General features: G+C 32.1%; 1 protein-coding gene across 2 annotated transcripts in view; it reads left to right on the top strand.

Annotated features, from left to right (window-relative positions):
- The window catches only part of LOC135958884 (general transcription factor 3C polypeptide 1), a 149,244-nt gene that overhangs the window by 31,575 nt on the left and 94,528 nt on the right, over window positions 1-23,141 (top strand). The window contains exons 5-6 of one of the 2 annotated variants that reach the window (XM_065509822.1): window positions 13,374-13,656; window positions 13,730-13,889. The exons of the other annotated variant lie outside the window; for it this stretch is intronic. Coding sequence (XP_065365894.1) covers window positions 13,374-13,656; window positions 13,730-13,889 — 443 coding nt within the window. The remainder of the gene's footprint in view (window positions 1-13,373; window positions 13,657-13,729; window positions 13,890-23,141) is intronic. 2 annotated transcript variants of the gene reach the window in all.

Genomic DNA, 23,141 nt, shown 5'->3' on the forward strand with positions numbered 1-23,141 from the left:
CATACTATGTTGTCCCAGAAAGTAAAAGATTAAAAATTAGTTTAAATGGTGTTGGAATACCTTTCCAAAAAGATAAATTTAAATACCTTGGAATTCATTTTAATAAACTTTTTAAATTCAATGATCATGGTAAATTAATGTTAAATAAAGTTTATAAAATAAAATGATGTTTTGGCAGAATTTTGACTCATAAATCATTACCAATTAGGACAAAACTATTAATTTATAAAACATGTTTAAGGCCAGTATTGTTATACGGATTTCCATATTTCTCCCACCCTTGTTTCATAAAATGTATGAAGCCATCCCTCTGTGCGCCGTTTGATGCAACATTTTGCGTGCATTTGCAATAGACAATAGGTCGACGTCAGATGGTATGACGTCTAGATGTCGCTGCGAAAGTCCACCGGATGTGTCGGGGAAGGGGATCCTGCTAGTCCTGTCTAGTCAACAACACATTATGTTGTCTGACCGACAGTAACCTGGTATCCTCCTGTGGATGATCCAGGTTCGTCACCTTGACACAACCAATACAACACTACTCTTAAAATTTTCGGGTTTTGAGCCGCGGGGATAGTTAGACTTTCGACTGAGATGTTGAGCGCCGTCCTTACTTCTTTAGTCCAAGAGGTAAAAAAGGACAAAAGGGATTTCGGAGCATATAACCTTATTTTGCGTACCTGTAAAAAGTCTGTTATGGTGGCCAGACATTGGGTGATTTTGTTGATTATAATGTTATTTGTATGTACTGTAAATACTTTGTTTGAGAATGTATGTAGTAAGCTTTTGAATATTGTATTTTATGTTTTGCTAAGGGAATATAATCAAAAAGCTTAAAAGGATTATTTATATATCCTGAAGCTTAGAAGGATTAAACAAAAAATTAGTTCAAGAATTCTGGAGAAATTTTTCAAGACGCCTACAAGGATAAAATAAAGTTGTTTTTCAAGGCGCCTAGAAGGATAAATTAAATTTCTTTGTCAAGACGACTAGAAGGATTTGTTGAAATTTTTTCAAGACGCCTAGAAGGATAAAATAAATTGTTTTTTCAAGACTACTAGAAGAATTTGGAGAAAAGAAATTGCTATTGAAGAATAAAAAAGGATTTTAACAACAATTTATTGTTTATTGAAAGGGGTTTATTAGTAATATTAAGGTAAGGGAAAACATGGAAGAATTTAAAATTGAAAAACTACGCGGAGCAGTGAATTGGTGTTCATGGAAGTTCCAGATGCGTATAATTTTAAAATCTATGGACCTTTACAAAATTGTTGATGGATCCTTTAGAAAGCCTGTTATGCCGGATGGCAATGGAGATGCAGACAATGCTATATACCTTCAAAATCTTCAGATTTGGGAGAAAGCTGATATTAATGCTCAACGAATAATTATAACATCTATTGATAATATTATTTTAAAATATTTGATGTGTTGCAAAGATGCAATTGAGATGTGGCAAAAATTGCATAGCATACATGAAATGCAAACAGAAGTAAGCATTCATTTGTTGCAACAGCAGTTTTATGAATTAAAAAAGAATTCAGAAGACTCGATTGAAATGCATATTGCCGAAAGATTGAGAAGTTTAGGTGAACCATTAACTGAAAATATGATTATAACAAAAATTTTGAAGAGATATCCATAATAAAAATTGGAGATGGAACAACTTTAAATGCAGTATGCGAAGGAAATATTGATGTCTTAATTAATAGTGATGATGGCTGGAAGCAAAAATATTTAGAAAACGTTATTTTTGTACCAGAGATGAAAGTTAATTTATTTTCTACCACAGAAGCCATGGATAAAGGGTATGTAATGAAATCCAATAAAAATAAATGTACTTTTATGCGAGATGACAAAGAAATGGAAACTTATTTGAACTTGAAATAAAGATGGCAACTAAAAACAAGTTCAATTATATTGCAAACACCAGCAACAATTCAAAGATATGGCATCAAAGGTTTGTTCATCAAAATATGAAACATGTAAAAGAGGTATTAAAATCAAGAAATGTTGAATGCAAAGATGATGAGAACAAAATATGTGAAGAATGCTGTTTTGGGAATCAGCATAAATTACCATATACTTCTAGTGAAAATAAATCAACAGCTCCTGGTGAAATAATTCATGCACACGTTTGCGGACCGATGGAAGAGCATTCAATTGGAAAATCAAAATACTTTTTATTACTAAAAGATGATTTTTTAAAATTTAAGATCTAATGAATTCGTAAACAAAAATATGGACCAGTTACTTAAAAATTTTGGATTACATCATCAGAAGTCAGTATTTTATACCCCTGAACAGAATGGCGCTGCTGAAATAGAAATTCGTACAATTGTTGAATTAGCAAGATGTATTTTACAAACTAAACATTTGAATAAATCTTTATGGGCTGAAGCTGTACATCATGTTGCATATGTATTAAATAGAAATCAAAAATAAATCCCCGTTTGAAGTATGGTTTAACAAAATTCCTAGTTTTTGCACATATTCCAAAACAAACACGAAAAAAATGGTATGCAAAAAGTAAGAAAGTTATTTTGTCGGATTTGATTTAAATGTTAAAGGATACCGTATAATTTTTGAAAATCTCATATATATGGGGCATTTCATGTCAAGTGAACCAACTTTTGAAATCGATGTCTTCCGATCGGGATGAAATTTGCACCAAGGCTCTATTGGATAGTAACTCAGACACAATTTTTCAACAACATCGGTCGAGAACTCTCTGAGTTATAGGGGGTAAAATTTTGACAATTTGGTCAAACAGGTGTTTTTTCTTATCCATGTAACTTCTTACCTATTGTTCTTAGCAAAATGTGTCCCAAATAGTTTAGATAGCTATTTATGTAATCTTTCGAAAAAAAAAATTAAAAAAATTTAATAAAATATTTTTAATATTTTTTTTCCAAAATCAAAAACTTTTTTGACTTTTTTTTAAAACACGTCCTTTTTTTTTTTTTTTTTTTTTTCTTAAAATAAAGTTTAGATATTTTCCTTGAACACCTACTTGGTCGCTTAGTGGGATGCGAGTGGGATATCTATCAAAATAAATATTTTGTAACTCAAAACATAAAATTTTTGACTTTTTTTGCAAAATCAAAAACTTTGTTGACTTTTTTTTTTCAAAATGGACCCTTTTTTAATTTTTTTTTTTAGGTCAAACAAAAGCTTAGATATTATCCTTGAAGACCCTTTTGGTCGCTTAGTGGGATGCGAGTGGGATATCTATCAAAATAAATATTTTTTAACTCAAGACTTACAATTTTTGACTTTTTTTTTTGCAAATACGATTTTTTTCCAAATGGGCCCTTTTTTTAAAATTTTTTTTGTAGTCAAAAGAAAGCTTAGGTCCATTCCTTTAAGATATTTTTAGTCCCTTAGTGGGATGCGAGTGGGATATCTATCAAAATAAATATTTTGTAACGCAAGACATACAATTTTTTAATTTTTTTTTGCAAAATCAAAATTTTTTTCCAATATGGGCCCTTTTTTAATTTTTTTTTTTGCTCAAAAGAAAGCCTAGGTCCATTCCTTTAAGATATTTTTAGTCCCTTAGTGGGATGCGAGTGGGATATCTATCAAAATAAATATTTTGTAACAATTTTTTAATTTTTTTTTTGCAAAATCGAAATTTTTTTCCAATATGGGACTTTTTTTTAAAAATTTTTTTTTGCTCAAAAGAAAGCTTAGGTCTTTTCCTTTAAGACCTATTTTGTCACTTAGGAAGATGTGAGTAGGATATCTATTAAAATAAAAATGTTGTAACTCAAGACATTCAATTATTGACTTTTTTTTTGCAAATTCGAATTTTTTTTAAAAATGGGCCCTTTTTTAAAAATTTTTTTTTAGTCAAAAGAAAGCTTAGGTCCATTCCTTTAAGATATTTTAGGTCCCTTAGTGGGATACGAGTGGGATATCTATCAAAATAAATATTTTGTAACTCAAGATATACAATTTTTGATTTTTTGGCAAAATCAAAAACTTTTTTGACTTTTTTTTAAAATGGGCCCTTTTTGTAATTTTTTTTTTTGCTATAAAGAAAGCTTAGGCCTATTCCTTTAAGATGGTTTTGATCGCTTAGTGGGATGCGAGTGGGATATATATCAAAATAAATGTTTTGTAACTCAAGACATACAATTTTTGTGTTAAAACATTTATTTTGATAGATATCCCACTCGCATCCCACTAAGGGACTAAAAATATCTTAAAGGAATGGACCTAGGCTTTCTTTTGAGCAAAAAAAAAATTAAAAAAGGGCCCATATTGGAAAAAAATTTTGATTTTGCAAAAAAAAATTAAAAAAGTGTATGTCTTGCGTTACAAAATATTTATTTTGATAGATATCCCACTCGCATCCCACTAAGGGACTAAAAATATCTTAAAGGAATGGACCTAAGCTTTCTTTTGACTACAAAAAAAATTTTAAAAAAAGGGCCCATTTGGAAAAAAAAATCGTATTTGCAAAAAAAAAAGTCAAAAATTGTAAGTCTTGAGTTAAAAAATATTTATTTTGATAGATATCCCACTCGCATCCCACTAAGCGACCAAAAGGGTCTTCAAGGATAATATCTAAGCTTTTGTTTGACCTAAAAAAAAAAATTAAAAAAGGGTCCATTTTGAAAAAAAAAAGTCAACAAAGTTTTTGATTTTGCAAAAAAAATCAAAAATTGTCTTTTTTGAGTTACAAAATATTTATTTTGATAGATATCCCACTCGCATCCCACTAAGCGACCAAGTAGGTGTTCAAGGAAAATATCTAAACTTTATTTTAAGAAAAAAAAAAAGGACGTGTTTTAAAAAAAAGTCAAAAAAGTTTTTGATTTCGGAAAAAAAATATTAAAAATATTTTATTAAATTTTTTTAATTTTTTTTTTCGAAAGATTACATAAATAGCTATCTAAACTATTTGGGACACATTTTGCTAAGAACAATAGGTAAGAAGTTACATGGATAAGAAAAAACCCCTGTTTGACCAAATTGTCAAAATTTTACCCCCTATAACTCAGAGAGTTCTCGACCGATGTTGTTGAAAAATTGTGTCTGAGTTACTATCCAATAGAGCCTTGGTGCAAATTTCATCCCGATCGGAAGACATCGATTTCAAAAGTTGGTTCACTTGACATGAAATGCCCCATATATAAAAAAGCCACACGTTTTTTTGTGGTACACCTTTTTTGTTTAAAATATTATTTTCTCTAGATGTGCACAATATAAATTTTTTTTATAAATTCTTTCCATAAAAGTATTAAAAGGCGTTTTAAATTTGCTTGAAAAACAACAACAACATGTTTATGCACATCTAAATACATGTGTATTTGTACACAAACGTGAAAAATATTATTGCGTATACTCAAAGTAACTGTATAATTTCGTTATTAGTGGTCGAATTTTGACCACCAGACGATCCTAGTAATAATAAAATCGAAATATATAGAGATGTAATTTTTTGTGATGAACTTGAATATAATTAACAATGAATACAACGATGACAATTATAGCATCTGCCTTTGCAAGTCTTTTGAAGAATATTTAAATAATGAAGAGGTAAATCAAGAAGGTCAAAATGTAGAATCTGAAAATAATGTATGCAACGATATAAATATTGTGCGAATAGATGAAACTAATCAAGAAATAAGTCAAGAAAATCAGAATTTGGAAACTAATAACTTAAATGTTGAACAAGTAGAAGAAAGTATCCAAGATGTTATTTCAATTTCACATCAGTCTGAAAATTCAAGTTTACAATTACAGGCAAATCCCGGTATAACGAACGATATGTTGTCAGACCCATTCGTTAAATTGAAAAATTCGTTATATCGAGATTTTCTTTTTTTTTAATTTTGGACAACTTTTTCTATTTTGGAATTTAACTAAACGTATGTCGTTTTGATCCCTAGGTTGGATGAGCGGTGTGACATTAGGGGGCATGAATATCGTCCAAATTTGTATATCTTTAGTAGTTTTAACTAATTGCTCTTCTGGAGGATGGATTGGTGCATTATCCACGATTAATAAAGCTTTCATTGTAAGGTATTTCGATTCTGGAAATGATTCAACCTGTAGAAAATTAAACTCAGGGACAAACATTTAAAAAAATCAGATTTTGAAGATTCCTTTCCCATATTTAATTCACGTGAATTATAGCCTGTTTCACAATATCGAATAAAAGATTTAGTTCTCATTCTCAGCGGAAGAAAGCTGATTATGGATTCCCTAACTTCATGTTTATGTGAAGGATTCATCATAAATGTAAATATTAATTTTTATTTACGTCCCACCACAGTTGGACGAAAAATGATGTTTAATTTATAGATCCTATCATCAGCGCAGGTCTGTTGGATTCCTTCTTCTAAGTCTGATGTAACCATTACAGAAAAAAACAAGTAAGAAAGTAAATGAGCAAAAACATTTTTCTTTTAAAATTTCAATAATTTATATTCGTGAGTGATTTCCGGAAGTGGGCCTTATATGGGAGCTATGACCAATTATGGACCGATCACCATGAAATTAGGTCGTGTCATTTATGTCTATATGAAAGTTATTTATGTTGAATTTTGTGTATATACCAACATTTTTAAGAGATTTATGCACGTTAAAGTGATTTTCGGAAGCGGGTCTATATGGGAGCTATGACTAATTATGGACCGATCGTAACAAAATTTGGTGACATGAATTTTGTATATATAAAACTTATTTCGAGAGAACTTTGGGTAGATGCATATATAAATTAAACATTTATGACCGATAAAGTCCAATTTCGAGAGGACATTTGATTTCAGCCAGTTTCAATAGGCTTGGTCCTTGAGCCGAAAAATTTATATGTACTGAATTTTATCGAAATATCTTCAAAATTGCGACCTGTACTCTGCGCACAAAGTTTACATGGACAGCCAGCCAACCAGCCAGCCAGACGGACGGACATCATTTAATCGACTCAGAAAGTGATTCTAAGTCGATCGGTATACTTTAAGGTGGGTGTTTCAAACATCTGCACAAACGCATTATACCCTCTCCACTATGGTGGTGTAATGTATAAACACAACAAAAAACAATCAAAATTTGTAACAATTTTTGTTGTTAATATGTTTTTAAATTATCATATTTACAATTTTTCTTAGTTGGAAAAATAAAAATATGTGTCAACAAAAAAAAAATAATTTAAATAATATTTTTTTTGTATTTTTGCATTATTTAAAATTCAAATTAAATTGTGATCGACAAGGCAAGGATTTTCATGTACTAAAATTAAAAATATGCGCTATAAAGAGAGAAAATATGCACTAAAAATGACAAAAATATGCAATAGAAACTAATTTTTTATTTGAAATATATTTATTAATACAAGTAAAATATAAATTCTAGTCACAGTTTCAATATACAGTTACGAACAAGAAAATAGCAGTACAAGTCTTACAAAGTCTTTAAAAATTGTAAACTTAAAATTTAGATTATACCCATAATCGGTCAAGCCTGTACATTTTTTGTGAGATATTCTTTTTGTAAAAATAATGATAATTTCGGAAATAAACGCTCTTATATATGACAATATGTATTTTTTATTGACATTGAAATAGCAGTGCCGGATTATTGAATTAATTTTTATTTAAAGAAGTCAAATATTTTTTAACATTAAAGTAAAATTTAGTTAAATATGCTGAATTTATTCAGCCCAATTATGAATAAAAATTCCGCGTGAGTTTTTTCCCTTTTCTCATTTTTCCTATTCAAATTCAATGGGAAAAAACTCCCGGGGAACAAACTCCCGCGGAATTTTTTATTCATGATTGGGCTGATTGTATTTTTATGTTAAATATAAAAAAGTTAAAAAAATAAGGAAAATCTTTTCCATATATTCAACTTTATTCCTCAGGCCGAATCATCAAATTTAATCCATTTAATCTGTCAAGCAAATAAAAACCGAATGAAATTTTGAAGTTATTGATATCACAGAACGAAGTCCAAGGAAAAAGCCACTATTAACAAAAATACAGAGTGGTACTTGATTGGAGTACGCTGAATGCCGACTGGTTTACAAGCAAATATCGCAATATTTTGTGAACTGGCGGGTATAAACTGGTTTTATTTGGAAGTTCAGGCTGTAGTTAATATATTCGACGTCCACTCTCTTTTGTATGTCAAACACAGTAAGTGAAAAAAGTTAAAATATTTCAAAATTTCGTGCTACTGTCGTGGTATTATCTTGTTCGCAACTGTATATGTACATTAGGGTGATAGCCGATTTTTTTTTTAGATTTCAAAGAGTGCCGGGTGGAATATTGTGACTCTAGGCCTAAAAGTTAAGTGCTGAAAATTTGAGCCAAATCGGACAACGATTTCGAGACACGCATCTAGGTCAAAGTTCAGATACAGTTTGTCAAAACTATCTTTGCACAGTAAAGAAATTTTTAAAATTTTATTTTCATTTAAGAATTCCAAGAATAAATTCATTACATTTTTGTTTTTTTTTTCACACATTCCGTTATTGGACCTCTTACGACTATCTGACTCCACCAACACATTTAAAATTGACAAACGCGTTACAACACCAACAACAAAAATATATGTTTTTTCAATATGAATGGTGTCAAAAAAATCTTTGCATACTGAGTGAAGAAAACAAACAATTGGTTAAAATTGGCCTTTTTATGAATGTTATCGCATTTGAAAGAGGTTGCATAGCGTTTATTTAAAAAATATTTTTTTTAAGTTCTACAAGTGACTTTACAAGTGACAGCTCTAGAAAACAAAAATTCAATTCCTACAGTTAAGTTTGGAAAGCTTTCAGTTATGGTATGGGGTTGTATATCCAGTAAGGGATTAGGGGTAATCAGGATTTTGGATAAAATATGGACGAAATAAGTTTATCTTGATGTTTTAAAAACCGATTTAACCGCTATCATTCTGCAATTCGGTTTTGTTGACCCGGTAAATTCAAACAAGTTTTAATACAAATAAAACAATGATCCCAAACATAACTCTTATTTATTTGGTCTGGTTACTATATAACTGCACAAAAGTTATTGATACCCTTACCGGAAGTCCTGATATTAACCATATCGAAAATTTGTGGGTACATTTAAAGAAAAAGTGGGAAAAATATCGCCAAAGAATCAAAACGAATAAATTAAAGAAGAGTGGGACAAAATACCCTTGGAATATGATATCCCTAAGCTAATTAACTCAATGGGCAGCCGTAATTGATGCTCAAGTTGGACACACAATATATTAGCAGCTAAAACCCTGGAAATGTATCACAAACTTAATATTTTATCGAATGTGCAAACATTTATTTGACAGTATAAAAATTGATTTTTTTTGTCCTTTTTTATTATAAATATGAATGGTTTTATTGAAATTGATTTTTTTTTTGTTATCTATTATATTAATAAACATATGTTTATAAAAAGTGTGTTGAAAATAATAAAGAAGTTGATTATTTATATTAGAAATCAATGTTTTCTTTGAAATTTTGTAATTTTTTCTCTATGTGCAAAGAATTTTTTGACAAACTGTATTTTAAATTTTACTATTTATATGAAATAAATAGGTGAAACTCGTTAATTTTCAGCATTGTTTTCCAGAAATATGTAGATTTATATTAATGAAAATTACATTAAACAAAATTTGTATCTCCTTTGGGTCAAAATGACCCAAAAACTGTATTATCGCTAAAATTCGAAAAAAATGCAAATTTTTCAGTTTTTGTAAAAATATTGCTACTAACTAAATCATTGGTAGGCGTTCATATTGTTTAAATTACGATGATTTTCGTCAATTTATAAGTACACAACCCGAATGTAAACAAAACACACAACAAGAGCGTAAAAAATACAAATAACACATTTAGTTGCAAACAATAGAGCGTAAAAATACAAATATTTCATTCTTTGCTTGATGTTGTTGCGGATTTTTTATATTTTACCCTTACATGCACACAAACTACAATTTCTCTTTTTGCGCTTCGCTGAACTAAATACTTTTGCAATTGAATTCATAAGAATCGAAATGTGTACGTAATTGTACCGGTTACTTTTCTTTAAATTAAGCAACACAAGATGGAGCCTTTAAAAACACTTTTTCCATTCGAAATTAATAAATCTATATCTTCAAATTGAGATCTTATTTGTCATTTTGTTGCAAATTCTTCGATTCGGAAAGATAAATTGTCAAAAGTGATTTTGAGTTACTCACTACAAACATACATTTGCATAGAAATCCTTGCCCTGGTGATCAATGTCTAAAGAATGGTAAGTAAATATAACACATAAATATATCGTGTACAATTTGGACATCGAACTATATAACAAAATTTTTTACAACAGGTCACAGGCAGCTGAATCGATTCAAAAATCGATTTTTAAAAGGTCTTGCAGTAGATGAACAGACCGGCCCTGTTTGCACATATATACATTTCAAAATGTAGATTACTGCTGCAGACGTTTCTCAAAAACTTTAAAATCTGAGCTGAAAGAGACTATTCGTAAAAAGTCATTTGCAGAACTATTTACGGTTATATGTTTAGTGTATATCGTTGTATAATGAATTGTTTAGATTTGATATTTTGATTTGAATAACTCTAAATAAAATATAAATAAAGCTATTTAAACAAAATGTTAATTGCTTTATTTTAGTATATAAGGGCGGAAAATTTACAGAACAAATGTTAACTAATAACAATATAATTGTTCAATATGATGAAATTATTGTTAAGATATAATTAGTTGATTGTTAACAACTATTTTTTTCAATATTACAAACTCATTGTTAAAAAAATTTTTGGGTGTGTTAACAATTTTAAGTAACAAATGTATTTTTTGTATATACAAAAATGATTGTTGGTGCCTTTTTAATTAAAAAATTAATTGTATTGACGAATTTGGTAATTAATATGACAATTAATTTGTCGTAATTTTTTTCTGTGTGCAAATTGTTGGTACCTCCCATATACATACCTTCAAACTTGCTCTAGTTTTCAGAAGCACAAGTACGAGTATTTTATTATTTACAAGAAGGACGTATTCAAAATACATGTTGTATTCTTGCCTGGGATGTACAAAAACCCAGAATTGTTGTTCATTTGCCAAAACTCTGTATCTTTTGAACCAATTGTGATTTTTTTAATGTTTAAATAACTTCTTAAACTCCCACAGTTAAATGGAAATAAAAAAAAAAATCCGATGGGCGGGTAAAAAGTATATATAGGGTTAAAGAGGACACTTTCACCTTTCTCTGGGTGATTTTTTTGTTTGATCCTTAAAAGTTACGTTTCTCTAAAAATCAAATTTGACATAAATATAGTAGTTTAAAAAATATTTTATAAAACTTTAAAAATAAACAGTACACTGGCCATTTACACCGTTTTTAAAAACTGCAATCCAAACAAATTAGCAAGAAAATGTCAATCCATTATCGATAATAGTTATGATTATTTATTTTTTATTATTTATATTTTATTTTTTGACCAAATATTTTGGCTACCATAGTTTTGATATGTTTACTGACTAATGGCACTAAAATTTTTTAAATTAATGACAACAAAAAATGTTGATCAATGAAAATCAATTCTGAGCCAGTGAGACGACATGTATAATTTTTAGAATATTTTTAACTGCACTATTTGAGAGCCACAATTGGCCTAGGAGCATTTTGAAGTCTAGGTAATAAATTTATAAATTTTTGTTTGTCCATTCGGTACAGCCAAATATAAAATGTTAAGTTGTTTTTTATATAAAATGTATGTGTTTATTAAAAATTTTTATACACTTTTTAGCCATTTCTGGAAAGAATTTAGCCTTTTTTGTTCACCAATAATTGGAAACCCTGGTGTTAGGTTGTGCTATGCGCTTCCCTGAATCCATGCTGTTGTGAAGGAGCATGACTGAGGATCTCGAGTGAGATTCTTAGTTCTCGGAACTATAGCTCTTTTGGTCCGGTTCTGCTTGGCGGGGTATTAGAATTTGTGGTCAAATTCGCTTAATTAACCAAAATCTTAATACGAAATTAAAAAAAAGTCTTTAAATATAAATAATAATTTATCGTTGAATTAATTAAAAAATGGAATTGATTCATGGGAGAAATGAAAACAAAGTGGAAATAAATCAATAACTTTTATACGGATATTTCGTATGAATAATACTTATATCAAAGTGTGGGAAACTGTGTCTTGTTTTCAAAAATGTATAAAATTTTTAAGAATTATAAAATTTATAGAATACATATTGCACAAAAGGCAATAAAAAATGTTAGCTGATTTTTTTTGGAAAATTTTAATTTTTAAAATGCAATAAAAATTTTGAATATGTATTGTTTTTAATGAAATTTTACAGTTATATAGAAATTTTTGATCGAAATGCTAAAGTTAAAAAGAAATTTTTTGACTTGTTATTGAGAATCCTACAACTCCCAAAAAACTTTTCAAAAATTCCTAAAATGGTATTTTTTTAGACTTTGAGTCTGTTGACGATACCGAGCTCCGGGCTATAAATTGCCTTTGCAAAATATTGATGAACATATTCGGTCATACAAAAGAGGTTTTTATTTTTTGAAAGCAGCTAAGCGATTAGAGAGTCTCTGGAACTCGTAGAAATACAAATTTTGAAATTATTTTTCTCAAACTTTGAGAATTAAATAAACACATTATTTTGTTTTTATTTTCTGTATAACTAAACATGGATGTAAGTACTTTTTTTTCGAAAAAAATTAAACCATTAGCAAAAATCCATTTTCAAATGTGAATATCTCGTAAACTCTACATATATAAAAATCTTTCAAATTGGGTCAAGAACAAAAATTTTGCATCATTTTTAATTTTTCATATACCCGAGATATCCCTCTTTGGCCCATCTTAGTGTTTAAAGTCCAAATTCAAAACTTCATCTCAGCTATAGCCATGGGAAATATTATTAAAATCGGACTATCCGTTTAGAAGTTTCAGATTTATTTACACTTTTTTTATTCATTTCCCCCACTGTGAAATATTTAATACGAAATTAATTAAAATATTTTGTCTTCATTCTGTTGTATTAAACCTTTTTATAATCGATTTGAATTGAAGAAAAATTTAATCATTCAATACATTATTAAATGGATATGAAATCAAGAAAATCGGAAGCATTCAATAAAGAATAAATTCTATAAAGAAATGAATTCAATACATTTGAGGTACAAAGGAATAAAGTCTATAAATTAATTCATTAACGGAATGGTTAGGGGATTAGATTTAATTTAATTTTTTAAAATAGAATTAAGAATTAATTTTTTTGAACATTTGAATATAACAGCATGTTTATAGAACATAATCGATTAACATGAACGAAAATTTCAATTTCATAAAATTTACTTACAATGTACTTATGTTTTTATTTCAGAAATAAATTAATAAGGCATGGCGTTCTCACTCACCAGTTGTTTAATGAAAAACGTAGTGATCGCTTAATCGTAACAACATTGTTAACGTTGCCGAGGTTTTTTCCAGCATATCGCAGCATATTGATTAGTATGGTGGAAAAGTTATTTATAATGTTAAAAGAAAAACCAGACTTTTCCATGCCCTTAGTTGAAGCAAGAGTACATTTTCCATCATTTGAAAGACAGAAAACATTTAAAAAAGCAATGTTAACGCATATATTTAGGAAAATTTTTGAAACACGTGTAAGTTTTAAAAAAAATCAATATACCGCCAAAAGTACCTCCAATACAAATATTAATTTATGTCTCCATTTAGTCATTACCATATTATGATGTCTTTCCCAATCCTAATAAGAAAAAAAATCAGACGAATAGTCGAACGGTAGCTATAGTCAAATTAAGACATCCCGAAAAATCGATCGATGATATATTCGAAAACATTGAAAACGAACAAGAAAAAAATGATGAAAATGCAGGTAATAAAAATACATTAAAATTTAACAGACATATTCATAGATATTACATGCTAAATATTAGGGATTGCAAATAAATTTAAATCGTAATCATAATCACACATTAATATATGTTGAAATGCAATCATTTGAAGAATAAAGGAAATGTAAAATATTGTTACGTTTTAACCTTTTCAAAACGTTGGTTTATTTCCTTTAAATAAACCGGATACTTTTGATTGCAAATAAAAGCCGTTTAGTAGTTTGAAAATTGTAACAACTCTTTATTTATTTAAAATGTACAACAACAGAATTAAATAGTCACACAATGTTTTTTATACACGTTTTTAAATTCGCAGAAATACAGACACACTTTATAATGTACACGAATACACTTGAAAAACACAGCACTCAGTTGATGTTTATTCGAAAAGCGTCTCTGACAAACTCACTAACGACTGCAACCTCTGCCACTATTTATAACACTGCCATATGCACTCTAGATTTCTCTTTAACTATCTAGAGCTTTCTAATACATACGCCATCTGTGGTGTACTTTCTACAATGGTCTTTAACTGAATATTCGAATTCGAATATACGGTCGCAGCAAACAGCGTTGCCAACTTACGATCAATGGTCAACTGAAAGCTTTTATTTCAATGTTAATAATGCCCACAGATATGTTACAGTTTGCTATTACAGCACTGTTATTTGAAAGCATTAGGCTACCTTTAAATCAGCCGTTAAAATCGTTATATTTGAATTCAAGTACAATTTCGTATCGCTGCCCCCCGCTTATGCATGTTCGTCCCGAATAGGCATAGATTCACTTCTCCCATAGGCAGCTATTCGTTTCAGATGTTCAACTTTAATTCCCGATATCGGTCTTCCACATTTCCGTATCCTATAAACCATGTCGTCTAATTTCTTAACTACCCTATGTGGTCCTTTGCAGTGATTCCTTAATTTGGATGACAAACCCTTATTACGTTGTGAGCTATATCTGGTTTTCATTTGGTCATTTGTCATTTTAATTTGTCTCCGAACGAGTTCATGCATTTCTTTTTCTGCTGAAGCACCTTCACCCATCTTGGAACCCGGCCTGATGATCTTTTCTCTGCGGGACAGACCAAGCACTCCAACAGGAACCATTCTGTCGTTGCACTGTTCAACGAGGGCCTCCATTGGTTCCATCCGCTGGTTCCAACACCAACAAACCATTGTCTATACAATCCTCCACTTCCTCACGGGCCCATACCAAATCCTCTGACTACGGTGGCAACCTTTTGTGCTCAACAAAAACTAACTTTCTTACTTGAGACTTGCTCTCATATCCGACGTCAAGGGGTATTTTAACATCGCCAATTCATGACTTTTTGTCCCATATCCAAAGTAATGCTGTGACTAATGATGAAGTCTGCACCAATGATTACTTCGTCCACAATATCGGCAACAACAAAGACATGATTTACGCTAATACCACCAATAGTTAGTTTCACATTAACTTTACCATGGACAGCGACAGGCTCTCCAGTAGCGGTGCGTAGACTTACATTGCAAATTGGTTCCATCGATTTCTTTACTAAATCTGTTCTGATGATAGACTGCGACGCTCCCGTGTCCATAGTAAGGATGTGCTTCCGACCGTTGATGTACCCACTAGCAGTAAGATTGTTATTTTCCTGCTGCAGTACTGATATGGAGATGGTAGGGCCATCAGGTGTGGGTGTCAGATCCTGTCCCTCAGTGCTAGCTCGCTTTAAAGGTGGTTCCTGTAATGCTTAATGATTCGCCAGCTGGTTATTTCTTGATGGTGAAACATATCTGATTCGCTTTCTAGGTGCTCTGCAGTTTCGCTGAATGTGACCCATTTTTATAACACAGTTATAACATTTAACTTTGTATTTAGTTTGTCTTTTACTTAAAGCCTTTAAAACTGCCTCTTTTAATTCCTTTAATTCGTTGACCATACTTTTATCATTTTCAGCGACAACCTCGATTTTCCACACATTACACATCTGAGGCTTTGAAATTATCATTGCTGTTTCTTGTACCAGCGCGAATGAGACGGTTTCAAAGAATGATGACTTTGGTGTGGCACATACCGCATATTTTATCTCTGGATCGCGAATACCATTCACAAATGCCTCTATCTTCAAATGCTCCAAAATCGGATGGTTCTCCACTGGATAAATAAGCTGTATCAAACGCTCGATTTCCATCGCAAATTCTTGTAGCGTCTCATTGGCATTCTGCACTCTACCACGCAATTCCATTCGGTATAATTCTTTTTTATGTTCGCCACCGTACTTACGTTGTAGCGCTTCCATTATGTCATCATAATAATTTATGTTCCTCGCTGGCACGCTTTCAAGAACTACTGCTGCATTTCCTTTTAAGGCCAAAATCAACTCGATACCTTTTTCTTCATTGCTCCATAGGTTTCTCGTGGCAACTGTATCAAACTGGAACTTGAACACATTAAATGGTGTGGTGCCATCTGTCGCTGGCTGCGACCTGAGCCTATATGTTGAGGACAGCGAATTTAACAAGTCCCAAATAAATGAACCACAAATTTTTAATTAATGATGCATATACTTGAGCAACCGTTTATTTCTCAAAAGAGAACTTATTACAAAAAAATAACTTATAAATACATTAAGCGACTTACCGCAGTCTTTATCCCCAACAAACTAAATTTTAATTCTAAAGCCAGTTATTACTGAGCCTACAAATTTCTTTTTGTTTATGTACTTACAGCAGTTCATTTCCAAACAAACAAACTGAACGAAAATACTGCAGTATAATTTAGGGACAAAAAGTGCAATTAGTTCGTAAACAAATATGAACAAAGGGGAATACAAAACAATATAAAAAATCCTAACGGACAAATGAACCAAACAACAATGATCATACAATTGGTAAATAAGACAATTTAAGTAAACATTAAGGTAGCTCACAAACAATAAATATAAACAAACCAAAATAATTCAAAATTAATAAAAATAAAAATCGTAATAAATTTAAATAAATAAATGAGCCATCGGCGACATTCCCACCCCCGTGGATCGGCAACGATTCACTACTCCAAATCAAGGACTGCTAGTTTGGAAATTGGGCGTTTAAGTATTCCACTACTTGTTTGGACATCAGCTCTTCGGATTACACCATCACTGCCAGGAAACTAATTTACCACACGACCTCTCTTCCACCTTCGACGCTCCCATATTCCACCTTCTGCAGGATTATGTGGACAATTAAACTGCCATTCAATGCCCCTTGTGGACAACTCATCTTCAATTTTAACCAGATCAAATACTTCATCAAATCGCTGGGCTTCTTAGTTAACTCCAACAAAATTCTTTCCGTTATCACTCCGAATCTTCAACGGGGTGCCACGACGATTTATGAAATACAGTCACATTTAATGGGCCAAAATAGTCAACACCAGTATAAGTAAATGGCCGGACATATGGAGTTAGTCTATCACTTGGAAACGATCCCATAAAAGGAGCTACTGGAACGGCACGGCGAATCTTACAAATGTTGCAATTTGATGTAGTCTTTCTCAACAAATTTCGAAGTCGTGGAATCCAGAACCTTTTCCTAATTTCGCCTATGGTAGCCTCAAAATTTTGATGTCTCATTTTATTATGCACATGGGCAACAAATTGTTGTGTAAAGCGGTGACAGGACGACAAAATAATGGGGTGCCTGGCATCCAACTCGCAGCATCAATACGACCGCTCACTTGAAGTAAATTATTTTCATCAAAATAAGGCGGAAGGGAAAATAACTCGTTGTCCTTTTTTAAAGAACCACCAGATTTTAAAACGTTTATTTCAAAGGCGAAACACTCATCTTGGGACAGACGACACAGACTAGTTTCAGCAACCCTTAACTCTTCAGCACACAGGCAACTCGAACCATTACATTTATCATATTTTCGGCAGCGATTGATAAATCTCAGAACCCAAGCCATTGTTCGTTTAAGCCTGAGAAATGAAGAAAAACGATTAAAATCAATAACTAAATTTGTACTAACCAGCATGACAAATTTGGGGCGTAGTTCTTCTTCACACAAATCATCAGATTTCTCAGAATTCTTATTCGGCTTCGTTTTCGTACAAAAATTGTGGCCCTTGGAACCAACGTGTTTCAATGGAGAAATCAACTTAATTTGTATCTCTTGTAGTATCATCGGCAACATTGAGATCTCTAGCCAACCATCTCCAATCAGTTGGGCGTGTCGAATCAAGTATTTCGGCAATTCGATGGGCAACAAATGGTTTATATCTCCTGCTTTCAGAACCAATCCAACTAATGACGGTTTTAGAGTCACTCCAACAGATTCGACGATAAACTTTGAGTTCATGTTCCTTCATTATAGTGTCCATCAATCGGGTCCCCAAAACGGCGGCTTGTAGTTCTAATCTGGGAATGGTCATACATTTCAATGGGGCACATTTCGACTTGGCAGATATAAACGACACTCCTATTTGTCCATCAGATGTTGTATATCTCCAATAGGCAACTGCACCGAAGGCATCTTCAATGGCATCAACAAAAACATGCAGCTCTAACTCCAAGGGCAAACCATTTCCAACATAAAATCGTGGAACCTTTACATTTATTCCACATCGCTTGTAATGACGCGGGCAACATCTCGTCCCAAAGTACACTATGTCTCCAGACTTCTCTCATCAAAAGTTTGGCAGTTATCATAAAATGGCACAAAAAACCAAGTGGATCAAAAATGGACATTACGACACATAATAACTCACGCTTTGTGGGACACCTTTTACCAAGGATGACGTCAGAATTCACACGATGGAATTTCAAAACCTTTGGATCCCAAAACTTGCCAAGTACCTTTTCAGTTGAACCCTCCAACTCATTTAAGCCATCTGAGAAACTAACCTGATGATCTGAACATCCTTCTAGAGCCACAACCACCTCCGATGAATTCGATGTAAATTTACGCATTTCAAAACCAGCAGCTTTATGTATTTCACGAACTTGTATGGGTATTTCAATGGCTTTTGACGGATTTACAAAACTATCTACAAAGTCATCTACGTAATGATGGTCCAAAATTGACTTCACGGCTCTAGGGAAACGATTTCGATGCTCCATTGCATTTGTTTCCTTCACATAATGGGCAATACAGGGCGAACAGGCAGCTCCAAACGTAATCACAAGCATCTCATACACTTCCGGTGGACCACTAGCATCATCTCGCCACAAGAACACAAGAAACAGCTACGGAACCGATACTAAAATTAAATAAAACTGATGGCAACGGTTTGTACTGCTGAGGGCCTTTCAACATTAAATTCAACGTACATACCGCTTCTGCAAATATTCACTCATTATTTGTTTATAGGCCGCACCAAATTCAGGATTATTTTTCATTTTTCTTTCCATTCCAAAAAATCGATTAAAGGCCATTTAATAGCTATCCGGCAGGACTACGTCATCATTACACCATAGTAGTCTGGATTGAAATCTTCCGGCAACCCTCTTCGTCGAATTTCTCAATATCTCTCGTGCACGTAAATCATCTCTTGACTCAATCACTGGTAGAGCCTTAACACCAAAATTTTCTGTTTCAAAATAATTTGCCACCAAATTATTTAAATTATACAACTGTGTCAGCAAACAAGTTTGTGACCGAAGAACCTTCATGTAGGAGTGCATAAGTTTGAATAGCACAATTTGGTCCATAAAGAACCACTGGGAGCACTCTGAACAACAAATCACTTTTTTCACTAGCACTGGAAACACAACTAAGCACTGGCTCGACTGTTGAAGCACTTGGTACATTAGGTTTAGTTTCATGCAACAATTTATTGTGATTTCTTTGACACTTTTCCATTGGACACTGCTTACGCCAACGACAATCTTTACTTGAATGGCCACCACTAAGACACGAAAAACATAACTTCAATCTCTTCACTTCACTCCATCTATTAGGCACACTCAATTCTAAAAATTTCTTACAATCAAAAATTTTATGTGGGCCATCACAATAAAAACATTTTAACTGACGTTCTCTGCCATCAGAAGCATATAAAACTACTTTTCGTTTTGGATCACTGCTAGATCTATTGCCACTTGAACTGCTTATTTGCACACTTCTTACCAAATTTGCAACACGCTGGAGCCAGGTACTAAAATCCAAAATAGTCGGCAACTGAGGTAAAGTTGAAACAAACTGGGCCCAATCCAAACGTTTGCTCATTGGAAGCTTCTGTACTAACTCCTCCATGAGTGTTGGATTCGACAAATGTTGATAACCATTAGCAGATTCCAAAAATGCTGCTAAATTTCTGACCTTAATGGAATACGGCACCAATTTATCGATCGCGTTTTATGCTATGGGCTGAACTTCCTTCATCTGTTGCAATTGGCATCGAATAAGCAACTCTGGGCGACCATATTGTAGCTTTAATTGCTCTATAACTATTGGCACATTATTTGGGTGGATGAGCAACGACTTCACACACTCTCTGGCTTCAACTTTCAAAGCCTTCTGCAATCTCAAACTATTTTCAAAATTATTATATGAATATGCCGCTGTCAAATGTTCAAGGGCAGACAAAAACATTGGCCAGTCCTCGGGAGTACCACAAAATTCGGGCAGATCATAAAGTTTGCGTTGTACTGGCATGGGCACTGTAGTAGGGGAAACAATAAGAGGCTGAGATGTCATCAACTGGTCTGACTGACTAACATAGGAATATGGCGTTGGATTCCGGCGATCAACCATGTTCTCAGGGCCACTGCTAATACTTCGGATGACTGGCGCATTATGTCCAATAACATTCGGCGTATTTAAATTTTGATTTGCTCTTAAAGCACGTTGAGAGTTTGCCAATTGAGCTTGCAGGATGTCAATTTGTCGTTGCATGTTCTCATTATCAGACGATATGGTTTGTGGTAGCTGGGTTCTCACATTAGGCTCTTCACTTGTTGAACTGAAAATGTTTTGCGTTGATACAGCAGGTGTCGGTTCTCTAGGGGCACTTATAGAGGCACTAGTTACCGTTGTTGTTGTTCCGAGGGCAACAGAACTGATATTATGTACCGACGGCATTTGAGAAACATTTGCTGAACTATTTGTTCCAGCAGGCGTGGAACTATTCACATTTTGGCTCGTTGCTGTCTGCAAACGAGAGCTTTTTCTAGCTGGAGACCGTTGCATCATGAATCACAAATGTTTTCAAAGGGCAAACAAATTCACAAATATTAAACAGCAACACACTCCAAATATTTTACCAAAAAAATTTGTCGCTGTCCTGAGCCTGTATGTTGAGGACAGCGAATTTAACAAGTCCCAAATAAATGAACCACAAATTTTTAATTAATGATGCTTATACTTGAGCAACCGTTTATTTCTCAAAAGAGAACTTATTACAAAAAAATAACTTAAACAAACTAAATTTTAATTCTAAAGCCAGTTATTACTGAGCCTACAAATTTCTTTTTGTTTATGTACTATTACAACAGTTCATTTCCAAATAAATAAACTGAACGAAAATACTGCAGTATAATTTAGGGACAAAAAGTGCGATTAGTTCGTAAACAAATATGAACAAAGGGGAATACAAAACAATATAAAAAATCCTAACGGACAAATGAACCAAACAGCAATGATCATACAATTGGTAAATAAGACAATTTAAGTAAACATTAAGGTAGCTCACAAACAATAATATAATCAAACCAAAATAATTCAAAATTAATAAAAATAAATATCGTAATAAATTTAAATAAATAAATATATGAGCCATTGGCGACACCATCAAAACTAGGAGCCTTTATTCTACTCGATGTTTCTGAAATAACTCGCACCGGTCCATCTTGGCATTGAAGATTATTAACCTTTGTTTCTAGGTCATGCAGTTTTTGATCAACACCATTTTCTAAATCTGACACCTTCTTGTCAATGATATCCACTCTGCTGTTAATAACCTCAGACATTTCCTGAATTTTCTCATCTGTAGCTCGAGAGAATTCTTGAAGTTTCTCATTGTTGACTCTAGAAGTTTCTTGAACTTCTCTAGAATTTTCCTGAACTTCAGCTTTAACTTCCTTAAATTTTTCCATCATAGCAGCAAACATTGTGGTTAGAGATGCTAATCGGGACTGATTTTTGAAAATCCCGAGAATCGTGTCTTGGTAAAGAATCCCGAAATCCCGACCCGGGGTTTCGGAATTTTCGGGAAATCTAAAATCCCGAAAATTGAAAGTAATATTTTTATTTAGCAATTAATTTTTATTAGACACTAAAAAGCATACTATTGCATCTATGGTTTTGTCTGCCATTCTGGAACGAATTTTGTTTCCGACATATGCTGCTGCCGAAAAACATCTTCATATTGGCAAAACCGTTTGCAAATACTTATAACAAATCTGCAAGTATTTTTCTCTTGTACCTTCAGAAATAAAGTGATCTATTTCTTTTGCAAGTTGCAAATCTACATTATAACTTGGTTTCGTTATTGTTATTTGGGTTTTTTACATTTATTAATAAATAGTTGATCGCCCCGACTTAGCCCGGTAGCATTTACTAATGTTAGTTCCTCAAGTTTCTCCAACCCACGTACACCAGCCTGTTCTTATTTATTTGCAAATAAAATATCTAAATTTGTACTGCATACTATAGGGAGATTTTTTATTACAGTTGACTGGACTCACAATTTTTGAATTTTTTTTCTTTACAAACCATCTCCTGAAAATTTCGAATCGAATAAAAACAAGTAAGAGTGCTATATTCGGCTGTGCCGAATCTTATATACCCTTCACCAAATTATACTTCAAAATTTTAAATATTTTTAGGTAAACTAAATTTAATTTTTTTTCCAGTTTTTTTAATTTTTTGGAAAAAAAAATTTTTCGATTTTCGATAAAATTTTTTTTTTTTTTAAATTTTAAAAAATTTTTTTTTTTAAATTTTAAAAATTTTTTTTTTGTTTTTTCAATTTTTTTTTTTTTTAAAAAATTCGGGTTAAAAATTTTTTCCCGATTTTGACCCATTGTAGGTCCAACTTACTATGGTCTTATATACGTCGTTGCAAATGTCTTTGAAATATCTATTATTAGATATCCATATTGTCTATATTAATGTCTTAGTAATCCAGATATAGGTAAAAAAATAGGTAAAAAATCGAGGTTGTCTTGGTTTTTTCCTCATATCTCAGCCATTTGTGGACCGATTTTGCTGATTTTAAATAGCAAAATTCTCGAAAGCATGTCTGACAGAATTATTGA

This window comes from Calliphora vicina, chromosome 4 (assembly GCF_958450345.1).
Source record: "Calliphora vicina chromosome 4, idCalVici1.1, whole genome shotgun sequence".
In the NCBI taxonomy this organism is placed as follows: Eukaryota; Metazoa; Arthropoda; class Insecta; order Diptera; family Calliphoridae; genus Calliphora; species Calliphora vicina.